Source organism: Cherax quadricarinatus, chromosome 68 (genome assembly GCF_038502225.1).
Source record: "Cherax quadricarinatus isolate ZL_2023a chromosome 68, ASM3850222v1, whole genome shotgun sequence".
Taxonomy (NCBI): Eukaryota; Metazoa; Arthropoda; class Malacostraca; order Decapoda; family Parastacidae; genus Cherax; species Cherax quadricarinatus.
In genome coordinates, this window is record NC_091359.1 from 2703041 (window position 1) to 2722360 (window position 19320).

At 41.2% G+C, this 19320-nt stretch overlaps 1 protein-coding gene across 1 annotated transcript in view; it reads right to left on the reverse strand.

Annotated features, from left to right (window-relative positions):
- Window positions 1–3922, reverse strand: part of LOC128697917 (mitochondrial ribonuclease P catalytic subunit-like) — a 31633-nt gene extending 27711 nt beyond the window's left edge. The window contains exons 1-3 of the mRNA XM_070099599.1: window positions 3863–3922; window positions 1707–2273; window positions 1182–1388 (exon numbers count right to left, since the gene is read on the reverse strand). Of these exons, the coding sequence (XP_069955700.1) occupies window positions 1182–1388; window positions 1707–2273 (774 nt within the window). The 5' untranslated portion in view covers window positions 3863–3922. The remainder of the gene's footprint in view (window positions 1–1181; window positions 1389–1706; window positions 2274–3862) is intronic.
- Between the last annotated feature and the right edge of the window lie 15398 nt (window positions 3923–19320).

Genomic DNA, 19320 nt, shown 5'->3' on the forward strand with positions numbered 1-19320 from the left:
GTGAAAATGATTAAACATTATTTAAAAAACCTTAGGAAACAGAATACTGCAGTAGGTAATGTCAGCACAATATGTGTTTTAGATATAAAAGCCTATGAAGACTGCAAAAGCAATATTTTAAACACCTTCTAGAATTATGAATTGTATTACAATTTATTTGCCCTCCTAACAAATAATCCTGATACAGCATTTCTTGCTCCAAAATAAGGTACAGTGATACCTCGAGTTACGAACTTAATTCGTTCCAGAAGGCTGTTCGAGTGCTGATACCGAACGAATTTGTTCCCATAAGGAATAATGTAAATTAGATTAGTCCATTTCAGACCCCCAAAAATACTTACAAAAGCACTTACAAAAATACACTTACACAATTGTTTGAGTTGGGAGCTGTTCAAAACTTGAGGTACCACTGTATGTACATATGTAGCACTCCCCCCCCCCCCCCAAAAAAAAATGGTAACTTGCAACCTGCATTACTCTCAAGTGTAAAACACTGACAATTAGTATAACATTTATTATTTTTTCTGGCTGATTATACTATAACACAAGGTACATAAAGATGAGTTGTATAATTAAAAAAATTACTATATGATTTACAAGAACTGTTTGGATATTCAGTGCTTTTAACATACATACCCCTCAGGGAAGGTACTTTGATGCCAATGAGGGGCTCTTGATCCAAGGAATTAAACATATTTACCTTTCCATAGCTTGTACCTGACTGCCTCCCATTCCCCTAGGTGCTGTCTGACCAATATGGGTTTAGCGTTCCCCCTCTCCCGTAAATATATCTGTACTGTACTAATTAACATAAAACTTCCTAACATTATTAATTCATGGCTATCATTTCAAGTTTTCAGCTCTTTGAATAACTTGCTACCATCAATACTTATCTGCTACTATCTTGAGTAATCTACTCTCATTACAATACATATAATAAAAATTTGAAGACCATTATTTGCAGTTTCAATCACATCCTTTACAAATGAAAAGTAAATTCTTTCTACTAACCATGGTCACCACAATAAGGTACACAGAGTCAGGGAAAAAGACTGGTAAAGAAATATTATTTTGTATTAGGAAAAGTGACAAATCCAAATTATTTGTAAATGATAAAATGAACGAGTCGAAATATAGCTGAGGAACAATTTTGAAAGCAAAGTCCAAGTACCAATACTAACCTTGTTTTCTTGCCACATAACATCTAGGTAGTGAAACCCAGTGTCGTATTCCCCGTTCCTGAAGGCACTTGCAATGATGGCACTGTATGTACTTCTACAGATCTCTGACATCTTCCTGATTATGGGCAGATGTTTTAGTGCCTTTTTCCACTCACGTGTTGATGACAAGGCCAGAATAGCACTTTTACTTAGTGTGGAGTCCAGTACCTGAATATAAAATCAAGCTTCTTTAACTTTATGTATTGTACTTATTACCTTAACCTCACTGTAAGGCAAGCAATGAGCACTAAGAGTGATGAGACACTACAATATACATACACACATTATATTAAACTGTAAAAAAACTCATGTAGTAAATTATGGTGCATTGATGAACAATATACTTGTGATAAAATTATATTTTAGCCTGAAATCACAGCAGGTTACACTCATCCTGCTGCACGATCAACAGTTTTGGCACACTAAAAAATTTCTCTTTTTGGTACTGTTTGCTGTGTGCAATATGATAAATTGACAAGAGCTCACCTTAACCTGACTAGTTATCCTCTGGTAGACCTCGAATATCTTTTCCTCTCCACACTGGTCCACAACCTGACCACACAGCTGTAGATACGCCCCAAGTGTGGCCAGGTTAGGTTCTCGTCCCTGTCTTGCTATGTGGTCCAAGTAGGAGTTTGCAAGAGAATAGTTACAATGTTGCAAGCACTTCTTAATCACCACAGCATCACAACAATGCACAGTCACTTGTGAATCCTCTTGAAGAATAAATGCAATTGTCTCTTCCCACTCAGTACTAGACATTTCTGTTTTATTCCTGAATATGTCTTTAGGCATGCTGTTGGCTTTGTCACCTACTGGTTGTATGTACAGATTTCTGGGCAGCTCTGGCAGGTCTCCTGGTGCCACACTATTGCATAAATGTCGAACATGAAAATTTGTGACATTTACTGTTATTTTACTTGAGAAACTTATGTTCAATTCTTTTATTGCTGAATGGTAGTTCATGACACGACAAGTGTGAAATGATCCCCCAAGGTGTCTGCTGATTGGCCAGACATATTTTCCATTCTGTAAACACTGCTGTAGAGACATCTGTGGAGAAAATCAAATGCACAATGAGGTAACAGGGTTATCAAAGCTTATTCCTTGGTTAGGATTGGAAAAATATTACCTGGAGTTTACCTGGAGAGGGTTTCGAGGGTCAACACCCCCGCGGCTTGGTCTGAGACCAGGCCTCGTGGTGGATCAGGGTCTGATCAACCAGGCTGTAACTGCTGGCCGCACGCAAGCTGACATACGAACCACAGCCCAGTTGGACAGGTACTGACTTTAGGTGCCTATCCAGTGCCTTCTTAAAAATAGCCCAGGGGTCTATTGGTAATCTCCCTTATGTATGCAGGGAGGTAGTTAAATAGTCTTGGGCCCCGGACACCTATTGTGTTGTCTCTCAATGTACTTGTGGCGTCCCTGCTTTTCATCGGGGGAATGTTGCATTTCTTGCCGAGTCTTTTGCTTTCATAAGGAGTGATTTTCGTGTGCAGGTTTGGTACCAATCCCTCCAGGACCTTCCAAGTGTATATTATCATGTATCTCTCTGCATTCCAGGGAATACAGATCAAGGACCTTCAACTGTTTCCAGTAATTTAAGTGCCTTATCGCACTTATGTGTGCCGTGAAAGTTCTTTGTACACCCTCCAGGTCTACAATGTCACCAGCCTTGAAGGGGGCCATAGTGTACTGCAGTATTGGGTAAATATTTTTCTTATGAGGATTGGAGTTTAAGGAAGACCTGCCTAGTATGGGCCAGTAAGTAAGTTTATTTAGGCATAGGTACACATAAGTACAATTATCATATGTAAATTACCTAGGACAACCCCAAAAATAGTCAGACAAAGTGACTCATTTCCATAGGACTACTGCAGTGTTCCTCCTTTGTTAAGGAAATGTACATATGATTTTATAATTAATAATATCAGGTAGCTAATATAATTAATAATACCAGGTAACTAATATAATTAATAATACCAGGTAACTAATTGATAATACCAGGTAGCTAATATAATTAATAATACCAGGTAACTAATATAATTAATAATACCGGGCAACTAATATAATTAATATCAGGTAACTAATATAATTAATAATACCAGGTAACTAATATAATTGTGGAAGTGATTTCGCAGACAAGTTAAATTTGTATTAATGATACACTGCCTAGGATAACCTAACATTGTGTGAATGTTCCACTGGACTGCAAAAACGTGCAAATTAGTTACAATACACTGACCACAAAGTTGAATTAATAATAATATTATTATTTTTATTACTGTACAATTATTTTATTATTGGGAAGCGCTAAAACTGTACGTCATACGGTGACTAGGGAGAGATAGGATAGCTCCACTTCCTTGAACGAAGAGCCCTTCACCAGTTTTTTTTATCATAAGTAAAGTTTTACTCAGGACTCGCACATAAAAGTGAAAATTTTGCAACGAGTTTACACAATAAAACAGCGTGAAATTTATATTTCATACCAATGAAGAGAATAAAAGTGATTTATTTGCACTTGGAATTGAATTTTTGAGTCACACGGCACAAACATTACCTTCCCATTGACTATAAAACAAGAAACTATTATTACAAAGTGGAAATTAAATAATATATAAGAAATTAGATGATACGAAGAAGCTGCTTCTTGTTGTTATTGTTGTTGGGTCTAAAAGGGCCACTGAAAACTTAACTTAGTACTGAACCCGACTCTTACAATAATAATAATAATAATAATAATAATAATAATAATAATAATAATAATAATAATAATAATAATAATAATAATAATATTATTATTATCATTATTATTATTATTATTATTAAAAGAGAGACACAGGAAGCTAGACAGTTTCAATATACCAGTCTGGGGGTCAGCAGGAAGTTCCCCAAGGCTTTCATAGTGTTCACCCATCCAGTTACTGGCCATATCCAGCACAGTTAGAATTTCTTTAAATATGTCAACCTCTCAGCTTGACATATTTAGAGAGATTCTGAATAAAAAAAAATGTTTGAGACGAGGTTACGGTAGCCACTTCTGGCCGCTTCCCGTCTACTCATTACTTGGAGTATACCCTCCAATAAACCCTGAAGTATACCCTCCAGGTAAAACCTGGAGTATACTCTCCAGGTATACCATGGAGTATACCCTCCAGGTGTACCCTGGAGTATACCCTCCAGGTAAACCCTGGAGTATACCCTCCAGGTATATGCTATGTATGATAATGTATGTAACTGTATTTGTGTATACCTGAATAAACTTACTGTCTGCTGCTGAGTAGGAAACAAATAAATATATATATACATGGAACACTAGTAATGGTGGACTCAAGAATCACTACATCAATAAGGAATAAAAATGCTGCATCATTGAACATCTGCATAAATAAGCCATTAAACCAGTGTATTAAATATTAAACCATTATATTGGTAAACCAATATATAATTATATTTAATAATTATCAAATTACTCAATCAACAAACCTCTGAACTACTACATTAGTTAACAAGTATGAACAACTTGAACAAAAATATGAACCAGAGCAAAACTAGCAACAACTAGAAGAAAAATATGAACAACCAGAACTTTTAGTTTAATTAGTTTAATATGTTTATTATGCACCCCATACCCATCCTGTGGGCGGTAGTCAAAATATTACAGAGGTACATAATTGGTCCAGGGACTGGACTCCAAAGTTTTGATAGCTGAGCAAGTTACAGAGGTAATGAATTCACAATTTACAAAGGTAATGAACTCACAAATTACAAAGGTAATGAACTCCAGGTAGGTCTGGTCACAATCATGACAAGTTACAAAGGTATTTACAGATTACAGAGGTACGTAATGGATCCAGGGACTGGGCCCCAAAGTTTGGATGGCTGAACTAGGTACAAGGTAATGAACTCACAAGTTACAAAGGTAATGAATACTGTAAGAATGGTTACTTACGTTTATACATGGCTACAATCATGAACAAATTATAGTGTAATGAGCAATTCACACTTCCACACCCGGTCACAACACACACACACACACACACACACACACACATATACAAATTCACACACACACACACATAAACACACACATAAACACACACACACACACACACACACACACACACACACACACACACACACACACATAAACACACACACACACACACACACACACACACACACACACACACACACACACACACACACACACACATACACAAACTCATACACACACACGCACACACACTCATACCGGTGAAGAGCAACCGGTGAAGAGGCGGGGCCAGGAGCTAAGACTCGACCCCTGCAACCACAAATAGGTGAGTACAAATAGGTGAGGGGCCCGGTGGCCTGGTGGCTAAAGCTCCCGCTTCACACACGGAGGGCCCGGGTTCGATTCCCGGCGGGTGGAAACATTCGACACGTTTCCTTACACCTGTTGTCCTGTTCACCTAGCAGCAAATAGGTACCTGGGTGTTAGTCGACTGGTGTGGGTCGCATCCTGGGGGACAAGATTAAGGACCCCAATGGAAATAAGTTAGACAGTCCTCGATGACGCACTGACTTTCTTGGGTTATCCTGGGTGGCTAACCCTCCGGGTTTAAAAATCCGAACGAAATCTTATCTTATCTTACACACACACACCCACTCATACACACACACACTCATACACATACACACACAAACACACACACAAACACACACACACACACACACACACACACACACACACACACACACACACGCACACACACAAGCACTGGACAAGCACCTAAAGTCAGTTCCTGATCAGCCGGGCTGTGGCTCGTACGTTGGTTTGCGTGCAGCCAGCAGCAACAGCCTGGTTGATCAGGCTCTGATCCACCAGGAGGCCTGGTCACAGACCGGGCCGCGGGGGCGTTGACCCCCGGAATTCTCTCCAGGTAAACACACAGGAGCTTGGACTCGACCCCTGCAATCTCAACTAGGTGAATGCACACACACACACACACACACACACACACACACACACACACACACACACACACACACACACACACAAACACAAACACACACACACACACACACACACACACACACACACACACACACACACACACACACACGGTGTGTCAGAGTGGGCACCTGTGACCAGCGGGGTCCCGCAGGGGTCAGTCCTAGGACCAGTGCTGTTTCTGGTATTTGTGAACGACATGACGGAAGGAATAAACTCTGGGGTGTCCCTGTTTGCAGATGACGTGAAGTTGATGAGAAGAATTCACTCGATCGAAGACCAGGCAGAACTACAAAGGGATCTGGACAGGCTGCAGACCTGGTCCAGCAATTGGCTCCTGGAGTTCAGTCCCACAAAGTGCAAAGTCATGAAGATTGGGGAAGGGCAAAGAAGGCCGCAGACGGAGTACAGTCTAGGGGGTCAGAGACTACAAACCTCACTCAAGGAAAAAGATCTTGGGGTGAGTATAACACCAGGCACATCTCCTGAAGCGCACATCAACCAAATAACTGCTGCAGCATATGGGCGCCTAGCAAACCTCAGAACAGCATTCCGACATCTTAATAAGGAATCATTCAGGACCCTGTACACCGTGTACGTTAGGCCCATATTGGAGTATGCGGCACCAGTTTGGAACCCACACCTGGCCAAGCACGTGAAGAAACTAGAGAAAGTGCAAAGGTTTGCAACAAGACTAGTCCCAGAGCTAAGAGGTATGTCCTACGAGGAGAGGTTAAGGGAAATCAACCTGACGACACTGGAGGACAGGAGAGATAGGGGGGACATGATAACGACATACAAAATACTGAGAGGAATTGACAAGGTGGACAAAGACAGGATGTTCCAGAGATTGGACACAGTAACAAGGGGACACAGTTGGAAGCTGAAGACACAGATGAATCACAGGGATGTTAGGAAGTATTTCTTCAGCCACAGAGTAGTCAGTAAGTGGAATAGTTTGGGAAGCGATGTAGTGGAGGCAGGATCCATACATAGCTTTAAGCAGAGGTATGATAAAGCTCACGGCTCAGGGAGAGTGACCTAGTAGCGATCAGTGAAGAGGCGGGGCCAGGAGCTCGGACTCGACCCCCGCAACCTCAACTAGGTGAGTACAACTAGGTGAGTACACACATGCACACATGTGGTAATGCTTTATTTACAGCTAGCAAAGTCAGGGTATTTCTCCAGAATGGTCTGCAATATACCACTGTGGATAAAATACTTTGCCATTTCTTGAACATTTCTGAGTGAGTTGTTTCTAAATTTAATTTTATCACACTCCAGTACATAATGACGCAGGGTGTGACAATAGTCCATCTGGCAAAGTTTACATTTCGTTTGGTCTACATCTGGTGGTGGTGATTTAACCTGCCAAAGATACTTGTAACCCAGCCGGAGCCGGGCAGTAGTGACATCCAAGAGTCTGCTTATTTTGTTGGATGCACCATAGACATGTGGCTCCTCCTGCATGATAGAGTGATGATAGATGGACTCACTGGTGTCAATCTCCCTGAGCCTTAAGTCCATAAAATTCAGTTGAAGTTCTTTTCGTATTATTGTTCTCAAACTACTACCTGACAAGCCAAGATTGTAATCTACTCCCTCTTTGAAAGCATACAGGCAGACATCAACCAAATCTTTCAGTGGGCTGCAGAAAACAATATGAAGTTCAACGATGAGAAATTTCAATTACTCAGATATGGTAAACATGAGGAAATTAAATCTTCATCAGAGTACAAAACAAATTCTGGCCACAAAATAGAACGAAACACCAACGTCAAAGACCTGGGAGTGATCATGTCGGAGGATCTCACCTTCAAGGACCATAACATTGTATCAATCGCATCTGCTAGAAAAATGACAGGATGGATAATGAGAACCTTCAAAACTAGGGAGGCCAAGCCCATGATGACACTCTTCAGGTCACTTGTTCTATCTAGGCTGGAATATTGCTGCACACTAACAGCACCTTTCAAGGCAGGTGAAATTGCCGACCTAGAAAATGTACAGAGAACTTTCACGGCGCGCATAACGGAGATAAAACACCTCAATTATTGGGAGCGTTTGAGGTTCCTAAACCTGTATTCCCTGGAATGCAGGAGGGAGAGATACATGATTATATACACCTGGAAAATCCTAGAGGGACTAGTACCGAACTTGCACACGAAAATCACTCATTACGAAAGCAAAAGACTTGGCAGACGATGCACCATCCCCCCAATGAAAAGCAGGGGTGTCACTAGCACGTTAAGAGACCATACAATAAGTGTCAGGGGCCCGAGACTGTTCAACTGCCTCCCAGCACACATAAGGGGGATTACCAACAGACCCCTGGCAGTCTTCAAGCTGGCACTGGACAAGCACCTAAAGTCAGTTCCGGATCAGCCGGGCTGTGGCTCGTATGTTGGTTTGCGTGCAGCCAGCAGCAACAGCCTGGTTGATCAGGCTCTGATCCACCAGGAGGCCTGGTCTCAGACCAGGCCGCGGGGGCGTTGACCCCCGGAACTCTCTCCAGGTAAACTCCAGGTAATACAGCTTACACCAGAACAACCCAGTGTTTCTACCCGGCCGGGAATCGAACCACGACCACTCAGTGTGTGAGGCTAGAGCACTGCCTACCAGGCCACGATCACGTATAAATATATAATTATACATTGACTTTTTTACATAATTATACATGTATACACAGATATTCGATCCAAAGACCACTAGAATACATACCAAATTTCACTGTAATACACTAGAACATCAACTAGTAATACCATGTACATTTCCTCTAGTAATTAACTACCAATTTAGAAATGGCTCACAACGACCTGAAGTTTTAAGTTCTTGTCTCTGTAGGTTTGTGGTTTATCAGCCACTGTGTTGTGACATTTTCTCTTCCTCTTCCTACTGGGAAACTTTTCTAATTTATTGCTCCTGTAACTCTGACATGCTCTGATCCACTCACTCCCAGTATTGGATTATCACGACGAATATCTGTCAGCTCTGAATTACTGGGAAAAATATAAGCTTTTTCTCGCTATCATCTTTGTCACTACACTAAATAACGTAAAATCAGAGCTGTCAAAAAATATGTGGGACAGAATGGCGCTGTTTACCTTGAACGAGAAAAGGTTGAACATGTTCTTATATTCAACAAACTTCAGTTGTTATCTAGAGCTCACACTGAGTAGCTTCACTTACTGGACTCTCTCCACCACACAGCTGTCCTCTGCTTGTACTTAAAACCCTATTTAACATAAGAGAGGAGGAGCACTGCAGTAGGCCTACTGGCCCATTTAGCGAAGACATAGTTATAGTGGCGTCTTAATTAAGGTGAGTACACTAAATCTGTATCCCACCCTGTGTGATTTTTATTGTGATGCAAGTGAATGTGTATAGCTCATGGGCCCAGTCCATTGACCCATTACGTGCCTTTGTAGTCCTTTGACTGCTGCCCACACGATGGGTATGGAGTAATCAAACTGTCATGCCTAAAAGCACATTTTGTCATAAACTATGTGTTTAAAGGTTTATATAAACAAATATTTGTTTCAGAAAATCATGAAGCATGTGGTGGTTACGACAGCAGTGGTGATGTTGCTGGCTGGGATGAGTATTGCTGCATCAGTTGAAGGCAAAACTGAAAACCATTTTCCTGGAGGAAGAGGAGGTCTGGGTCCTACAGCACAGTTTAGTCTCCATGTAAGACCCAAACGTCTGGCAGACTCAGGAGAGGACGACATAATATCGCTTGTCCCTGAAGCTCAAACTAGATCAGTTGCACAAACTACCCTTCAGGCTGATGGCTCATCAAGCCTTCCACTGAGTGTCTCACAGCCTGCTTCACTGAGTCTCTCTCAGCCTAACTCACAGCCTGCCTCGCTGAGTGTCTCACAGCCTGCTTCACTGAGTCTCTCTCAGCCTAACTCACAGCCTGCCTCGCTGAGTGTCTCACAGCCTACTTCACTGAGTCTCTCTCAGCCTAACTCACAGCCTGCCTCACTGAGTGTCTCACAGCCTGCTTCACTGAGTGTCTCACAGCCTAACTCACAGCCTGCCCCAGAGTCTGTCGTACAAAGAATCTTCCAACCTGTCCCAGGGCCTGCGTCACCGAGTGTCTCTCAACCTGTTGCAGGGCCTCTCTCACTAAGTGTTTCCCAGCCTATCCCACAGTTTGTGTCCCAGCCTGTCCCACAATCTGTGTCCCAGCCCGTCCCACAATCTGTGTCCCAGCCTGTCCCACAATCTGCTTCGGGGCTTGTCTTTCCCCCAGGGCGGGCTTTTTCCCCAAGGCAGGATATTCTCCCAGGGAGGGGCTTTCCCCTACGACGACCACCAGCCTTTTCCGAAGGCCCTGTTATTTTCCCCGGACCTACCTCTTCCCTGAGGCCAACCCAGGCACCAGCCACCATGGTAACCCCTGTAGTCTCCCCTGTTCCTGTTCTGGATGAAAATATAAGAATTGCAATATCTGTTCCTTTCAGGCCATGTCCAGGCCAGTGCATGGCCAGAAACCCAGTAACTGGAATATGTCAGGTGAACTTTGCCTGTAGCATGAATTTAATATAACTAATTTTAATGATTAAGCTTAGGATGTATAGCTTACACGAGGAGTCCCCTCAAGGAAGGTTCCTTGATGTTGGTGAGGGGCTCTTGATTTAGGGAATTGGATCTGTGCTCCAGTTCCCCGAATTAAGCCTGAATGCCTTCCACCCCCCCCCCCCAGGCGCTGTATAATCCTCCGGGTTTAGCGCCTCCCCCTTGATTATAATAATAATTACACGAGGAGCAATAAGACTGCAATTCATCAGTACACTGACAGATTATTATTATTATTATTATAAAAAAGAAACGCTTAAGTACACTGACAGAGAATGCGTAGATTCTTAGAAGGGTTAAAATAAGCTCTTGAAGTGTATATACTTTATAGGTGCAGACCTCTAGGTGAATATACACTAATAGAATCAAATCTCTCAGTTTATAAACACTCAGGTACACATGCCTCTGTATATATATATGTATATATATGCACAGTATACATAAGGGGGATTACCAATAGACCCCTGGCAGTCTTCAAGCTGGCACTGGACAAGCACCTAAAGTCGGCTCCTGACCAGCCGGGCTGTGGCTCGTACGTTGGTTTGCGTGCAGCCAGCAGTAACAGCCTGGTTGATCAGGCTCTGATCCACCAGGAGGCCTGGTCACAGACTGGGCCGCGGGGGCGTTGACCCCCGGAACTCTCTCCAGGTAAACTGATAGGTACACGTGTATATACACTGATAGGGACAGTTTCAGAAAAAAGTTATCTCTGCTGGGCAGAAGTGACACCTAGCAACTCAGATATAGTAAACGGAGTAGTATACCTGATAAGTGTACTTATGTGTACCTGTACCTAAATAAACTTAGACCACTCGCTGGAAAAGTTAAACTAGCCTGACCAGTAAGATAGGAGTGGATGTTTAGTTTAATATCTTTATTATGCACCCCATACCCATCCTGTGGGCGGTAGTCAAAAGATTACAAAGGTACATAATGGGTCCAGGGACTGGACCCCAAAGTTATGATACCTGAACTAGTTACAAAGGTGGAGTGGTTGAAGAGATGGCCATCCCAACCACAGAAATACTGTAAGTACGATCCTCGAAGTCCAAGAGACGGCACAGTACTTCCTTGCCTCAGATCGAGCAAGATAAACCTTCTCTAGGCGATAAACTCAGATTGATTAACAAAGGAACACCAAGACTCCCAGTATACTGCTGTAATTCACCTCGAGAGAAGAAATACGTACTGAAAGTATCAGTGTCCCCAAATCTGAAAGGGCAGTGTATTTTCACTCCCAGGCCCGGTGGCCTGGTGGTTAAAGCTCCCGCTTCACACACGGAGGGCCCGGGTTCGATTCCCGGAGGGTGGAAACATTTCGACACGTTTCCTTACACCTGTTGTCCTGTTCACCTAGCAGCAAATAGGTACCTGGATGTTAGTTGACTGGTGTGGGTCGCATCCTGGGGGACAAGATTAAGGACCCCAATGGAAATAAGTTAGACAGTCCTCGATGACGCACTGACTTTCTTGGGTTATCCTGGGTGGCTAACCCTCCGGGTTTAAAAATCCGAACGAAATCTTATCTTATATAAAATACTGCAGTTGAAAGACCTAGAATCACCATTGTTACCAATAGACCCCTAGCTGCCTTCAAGAGGAAGCTGAACAGGCACCTCCCTGTCAGTCTATCTAGAGGGTGTTCCGGGGGTCAACACTTGTGGCCCAGTTCTTGATCAGGCCTCGTGGTGGATCAGGGCCTGATCAACCAGGCTGTTACTGATGACCACACACTCCATCATACTAACCACAGCCCAGTTGATAGAGTATCTGTCCAGCTCCCTCTTCAAGGCAATCAGGGGTCTATTGGTAATTCCCCTTATGCCTGATGAGAGGCTGTTGAGCAGTCTTGGGCTCCAGACAATGTTTTCTCTTATTGTATTCATGGTACACCTACTTTTCATTGGAGGTATGTTGTACTGTCTGCCCAGTCTTTTGCTTTCCTTAGGAGTGATTTGTGTGTGCAGATTTGCGACCATAACGTGAACAAACCTATAGTGTGTCCTAATGAGACAAACACTCACATGGAGGCAATAAGACAAGGTTAAAAGAGCAATGTATATTTTGATCTGTAACAGGGTTCTCTTCAGTAGACTGAAGACAACCTGAATGTGTTTGCTGCTCGAGTAATATCACCTTCAGCTCACATCTGAAGCACTCAACCCACAAGGGTCTTGGAACCAACACGGGTGGAAATGTTAGGCATGTTTCCTTATACCTGTTGCCCCTGTTCACCTAGCAGTAAGTAGGTACATGTATTTGGGTGTTCCTGGAGTTTACCTGGAGAGAGTTTCGGGGGTCAACGCCCCCGCGGCCCGGTCTGTGACCAGGCCTCCTGGTGGATCAGCGCCTGATCAACCAGGCTGTTGCTGCTGGCTGCACGCAAACCAACGTACGAGCCACAGCCCGGCTGATCAGGAACTGACTTTAGGTGCTTGTCCAGTGCCTTTGTGGGTGGTATCCTATGGAAGAGAAGCCAAGAACCACATTAATATCTTTATTTACTACAAGTACATGTACAAGGTATACAGACCATAGCTGGCATCAATGACATACCACTATATAGAAAGCCGCCTGTTATGCTGAGTATTTCGGGCAAATTAGGTCAGTTTTGTCCCAGGGTGCGATCCAGACCAGTCAACTAACTCCCAGGTATCCATTTTACTGATGGGTGAACATAGACAACCGGTGTAAAGAAACACACCCAGTGTTTCTACACATTGGGAATCGAACCGATGCTTGCCATGTGAAGCTAGAGCTTTAGCCACCAGGCTACGGGACACACACTGGAAATAAGCCACACACTTTGGCTTTCTTGGGTTATTCTGGGTTAATAATCTGAGTAAAGTCTTTCTTAAGTATTTTTCCATGCACTACTTCTACCTTGTATTGTATTATCTCTATTATTCTCTACCACTGATCAATGTTTATGACACTTTTGTATGTCTATGTTTGTTAGTAAAACTTTATAATGTTAATATTTTTATTTTCCTCTTTTTATATCGCCAAAGTTGTTTATAACAATAAGTTACATAGCAGTACACCTGGGGTCATATAATGGCGGGGAATGAGAAACAATTAGATTTGGTCACCCCTAGAGGAAGGTTCCTTGATGCTAGTGAGGGGGCTCTTGATCTAGGGAACTGGATCTTTGCTCCAATTCCCTGAATTAAGCCTGAATGCCTTCCACCTTCCCCCCAAAGGTGCTGTATAATCCCTACAGGTTTAGTGCTCCCCATGATAATAATAATCAGATTTGGTCAACAGCAATAGGGTAGCTTCAATTTTTAAGAACAAGAGCCCACCAATGGCATCAGGGAACCTCCCTTGAGGGGTCTTGTTTTCTTAGGGACTGTAGAATGCAAACTGCAAATTAGCACCATACCTAGAGCAGTTTACTTTCTCATAAAACTTATGTATCAAAGTCCCTAATTGCAGCTAATACCACCACCAGTTTCCATATATTCAGCTGAGTATAGCTCTCTTGATGTATGTGCACTGAGAAGAACAGTGCATAGGTGCATGTACATGTGGAGGGATATGTATCTTAGTTTATACACACTTAATTTACTTAATCCAAGTATGTCTACATATATTTTTTTAAAAAGTTGGCCATCACACACTGAGGCAGGGTGATCCAAAATGAGAAAATCCACAAAAAGAAAATACTTTCATCATCATTCAACACTTTCACTTCACTCATACATAGTCACTGTTTTTGCAGAGGTGCCCAGCACACAACAGTTTAGAAGCATATATGTATAAAGATACACAATGCATCCCTCCAAACTGCCAATATCCGAAACCCCTCCTTTAAAGTGCAGGCATTGTGGTTCCCATTTCCAGGACTCAAGTCCGGCTATATAAAAATAACCGGTTTCCCTGAATCCCTTCACTAAATATTACCCTGCTCACACTCCAAAAGCTCGTCAGGTCACAAATACGATTCGTCTCTATTTATTCCTATCTAACACGCTCACGCATGCTTACTGGAAGTCCAAGCCCCTCGCCCACTAAACCTCCTTTACCCCCTCCCTCCAACCTTTTCAAGGACAACCCCTACCTCACCTTCCTTCCCCTACAGATTTATATGCTCTCCATGTCATTCTACTTTGATCCATTCTCTCTAAATGACCAAACCACCTCAACAACCCCTCTTCAGCCCCCTGACTAATACTTTTATTAACTCCACACCTTCTCCTAATTTCCACACTCCGAATTTTCTGCATAATATTTACACCACACATTGCCCTTAGGACATCACTGCCTCCTTGCTGCAGCATTTACAACCCAAGCTTCACACCCCTATAAGAGTTTTGGTACCACTATACTTTCATACATTCCCTTCTTTGCCTCCATATTATTATTATTATAATCAAAAAAAGAAGCGCTAAGCCACAAGGGCTATACAGCTTTGCCTCCATAGATAATGTTTTTTGTCTCCACATATACCACAATGCACCACTCACCTTTTTTCCTTCATCAGTTCTATGGTTAACCTCATCCTTCATACATCCATCCGCTGACATGTCAACTCCCAAATATCTGAAAACATTCACTTCTTCCATACTCCTCCTCTCTAATTTGATATCCAATTTTTCTTTATCTAAATCATTTGATACCCTCATCACCTTACTCTTTTCTATGTTCACTTTCAACTTTCTACCTTTACACACACTCCCAAACTCGTTCACCAACCTTTGCAACTTTTCTTTAGAATCTCCCATAAGCACAGTATCATCAGCAAAAAGTAAACTGTGTCAATTCCCATTTTGTATTTGATTCCCCATAATTTAATCCCACCCCCTCTCCCCAACACCCTAGCATTTACTTCTTTTACAACCCCATCTATAAATATATTAAACAACCATGGTGACATTACACATTCCTGTCTAAGACCCACCATTACTGGGAAGTATTCTCCCTCTCTTCTACACACCCTAACCTGAACCTCACTATCCTCATAAAAACTCTTTACAGCACTTAGTAACTTATAACCTATTCCATATACTTGCAACGTCTGCCACATTGCTCCCCTATCCACTCTTATCATATGCCTTTTCTAAATCCATAAATGCCTATATATGGGATTAAATTATTATAATAATCAAGGGGGAAGCGCTAAACCCATAAGGTTATACAGCGCCTGAGGGGGGACGTGGATGGTATTCAGGTTTAATTCGGGGAACTGGAGAACAGATCCAATTCCCTAGATCAAGAGCCCCTCACCAGCATCAAGGAACCTTCCTTGAGGGGTGATTAAAATATTTCCACTTGGTGGTGAACATGTGTCATTGACCCTGCAATTTATGTTTCAAGAGTCCTTCACACAATCGAGCTTGATTATATCCCATCCCCAAGAAGCTGCGACTTACTTGTTTTTCGCTTCCCAAATATAACAAGTGTTGTGCCCTCACAATGGGGCCAGTGACATAAGTCATCATATAGAGGGATGATTAAACCTACAATATTACATTCATGGGCAAGAGCTAAACCTATAAGGATCAGAAGGATGAGGGGGCATTCAGGTTTGATCTGAAGGAGGAGAGTTCAAATTTCTTGGCTCAAGCCATTCATCAGAGTCAAACCAACCTTCGAAGAGGTCTATTTAAAAAAGGAGAATAATAACCAATTTGAAATTAATCTTCCTCTGCTGAAACTTTTATTACATAGAAAGCTTAAACTACAGAGTGGAGCCTAGACAGTACAAAAGAACATGTGGTACTGAAATTTGGAACAGGCCACACTCATATACTGTATTTGATAACAGGAAAACATATAGGTAATTTGAGACACCCTTCCTTAGGATGAATGAAATACACATCTGTACAACTCATAAATACAAGGTAACACATTAATATACCTTCTGTACAATTTATAAATATGTCAAATGAAATATACACCACTGAGTACATGACCAAGGGAGGACCACGGAAAAAAAAAAAGGTCAGAGACCGAATCAGCCATTGCCAGTAGTGAAGTAAACACTGGGTCTTTCCATAAGTTTTTCACACAAGGTTTAATACACAAATTAGAAAAATAAAATAAGACTACCTTTAGTACATATATGTCTCAAAGTTATACAATTTCCATAAATTTTCTCAAACAAGGTTAAAGGTTTTATAAGAAAAAAATATTCTTGTAGTGCAGTTATGACCATAATAGTATCACTAACATTGGTAATACATCTGAAACATTTCAAAAAATGATAAATAAATTACAGTACTAAATCTCCATTTATTAGTGTGTACTTTATATCCTGTATGAACAACATTGAATTAAGGGGCACCTAAGATCCCCTGTCTTTTAATAATATGTTCATTTTTCCATGGTAATCTACCTTGTCAATAATTACTATTGCACTTGTAAATGGGACAGTAATTATGGACAAGGTAGATTTTAGTGGAAAAATTAACATATTATTAGGAGATAGGGAAACTCCCACACCTCTTAAGACAAAGTATCACATTCTCCAATGGTCACTTATTCATCTGGTAATAGGTAACCATAAACATATAGAGAGACTAAATGACAATGACAATATCGGTTGCATTAGTAGGCACAGAGATGTTGGTCCCCCGGTGGATCTGCCCCGAGACATCACCACTGTCGGGCTGTGAGGCACGAATCAGCCCGATCTTAGCTAACACTTTGCATCTTGCTCTCTCCACAATAATTTCTCCTTTATGCTTTAATGTCTGCATACCAAACTATGCATTCTAATAATATTAGAGACAATATACAAAATATTATTTGAACTTCCATATGTATTAATAATAATATTATATTCACAAAAAAGTGCTATGCCCAAAAGGGTCATTCAGTGCTGATTAAGAATACCAAGCTTTTGATTTATGTTATGTGCATATAATATTAATATTCCCTGACATTTTGCATCACACAAAAGGATTAGACAAAAATCTAGTAATAGCCACAGGCCAAAATAATTTATCAAGAAAATTTAATTTTTACACTAAACTACTTTAGGGCTGATAAAACTATTATATTTCATAAAACAATTTATGGATTTTTTAATAATTTTCAACTACAACTAAGTGATTCAGTGACTCTGGGTGCAGCATTCATGACATAGTAGTAGTTCCAGAGAAGGTATTCCATACCACTGACTACATCTGAATATTATGTGATAACCTAAAATTAACTTTTGTAATAGTTCATATTACTAAAAAGTGGTATATTATCATTGATAACTGTAAAGGGTCATCAAGATATAGGAATAACAATGCATGTCACCCAATATTCTCAGGATCTATATAGTAATTAGTATATAAGACTGGTTAGTTATGTAGTTATTTATTATCAGGAAGGGAGGTGCTTGGACATTCAGCAGGCATGTGTGTGTGTGTTAGATATGAGTGAGTGGAGGTAAATGGTTTTTGAGACTTGATGAATTGTTGGGGATGTGAGCAAGGTGACATTTAGTGAAAGGATTCAGGGAAGCCAGTTAGCTGGACTTGAGTCCTGGAGGTGGAAGGTACAGTGCCTGCACTCTGAAGGAGGGGTGGGGATAGTTGTAGTTTGGAGGGTCATCTGAAATGTAGTACTGGCACACCTCTAGTAAGACAGTGACAGAGTGAATGATGGAGACAGAGTTTCTTTATTTTTGGGTCACCCTACCTCAGTGGAAGATGGCTGGTGTGCAAAGGACCTGGACATACAGCAGGCATGTTTGAGCGTGTTAGACAGAAATAAGTGGAGACATTGGTTTTTGGGGCTTAAGCTGTTGGATTGTGAGCAAGGTAATATTTTGTGGAGGGATTTGGGGAAACTGGTTTGCCAGACTTGAGTCCTGGAGGTGGGAAGTATAATGCTTGCACTTTAAAGGAAGGGTTTAGGATATTAACTGCTTGGAATGACATCTGAACTGTCGTGTCTATGCGCCTCCGCAAAGACAGTGATTATGTGTGAATGATGGTGAAAGTGTTTCTTTTTTTGGGTCACCCTGCCTCGGTGGGAGACGGCCAGCGTGTCAAAAAAAATATATATTTATTTATATATTTATTTATAAATGGGGTATTCGGAAGATCTACAAGAAGTGCTAATATTTGAGACCAAAAATATTTACATATTTCCCACTTGTCTAAAATTAAACATATATAGAAGTTCTTTTACTTATAAATTCTTTTTAGAAAATTTATGATTCTATATTTTTCATTTTGTTATTGCAATAGACAAATTCTGCTTAGTCACCAACAAAAGCAGGGTATTCCAATTAAATTTATACATGATAAAGCAACAAGCAGAAACTATCATGGAGAGAGCTGATAACACAACAAAAATATCACTAACACTCACACTGGATACACTTTGATTACATGTAAATAAAAGGTAATTTAACAACCATTCTGTCTAACCTAAACAAGTGACAGGATAAGAGATTACAAGCCATGATGGGAGATTACCATAACACTTCATTCCTTATTGACATCAACAGAAATCACTCTTAAATTTATTTGAACCAGTAGGGTATTATTTAAATTATGAACTAAT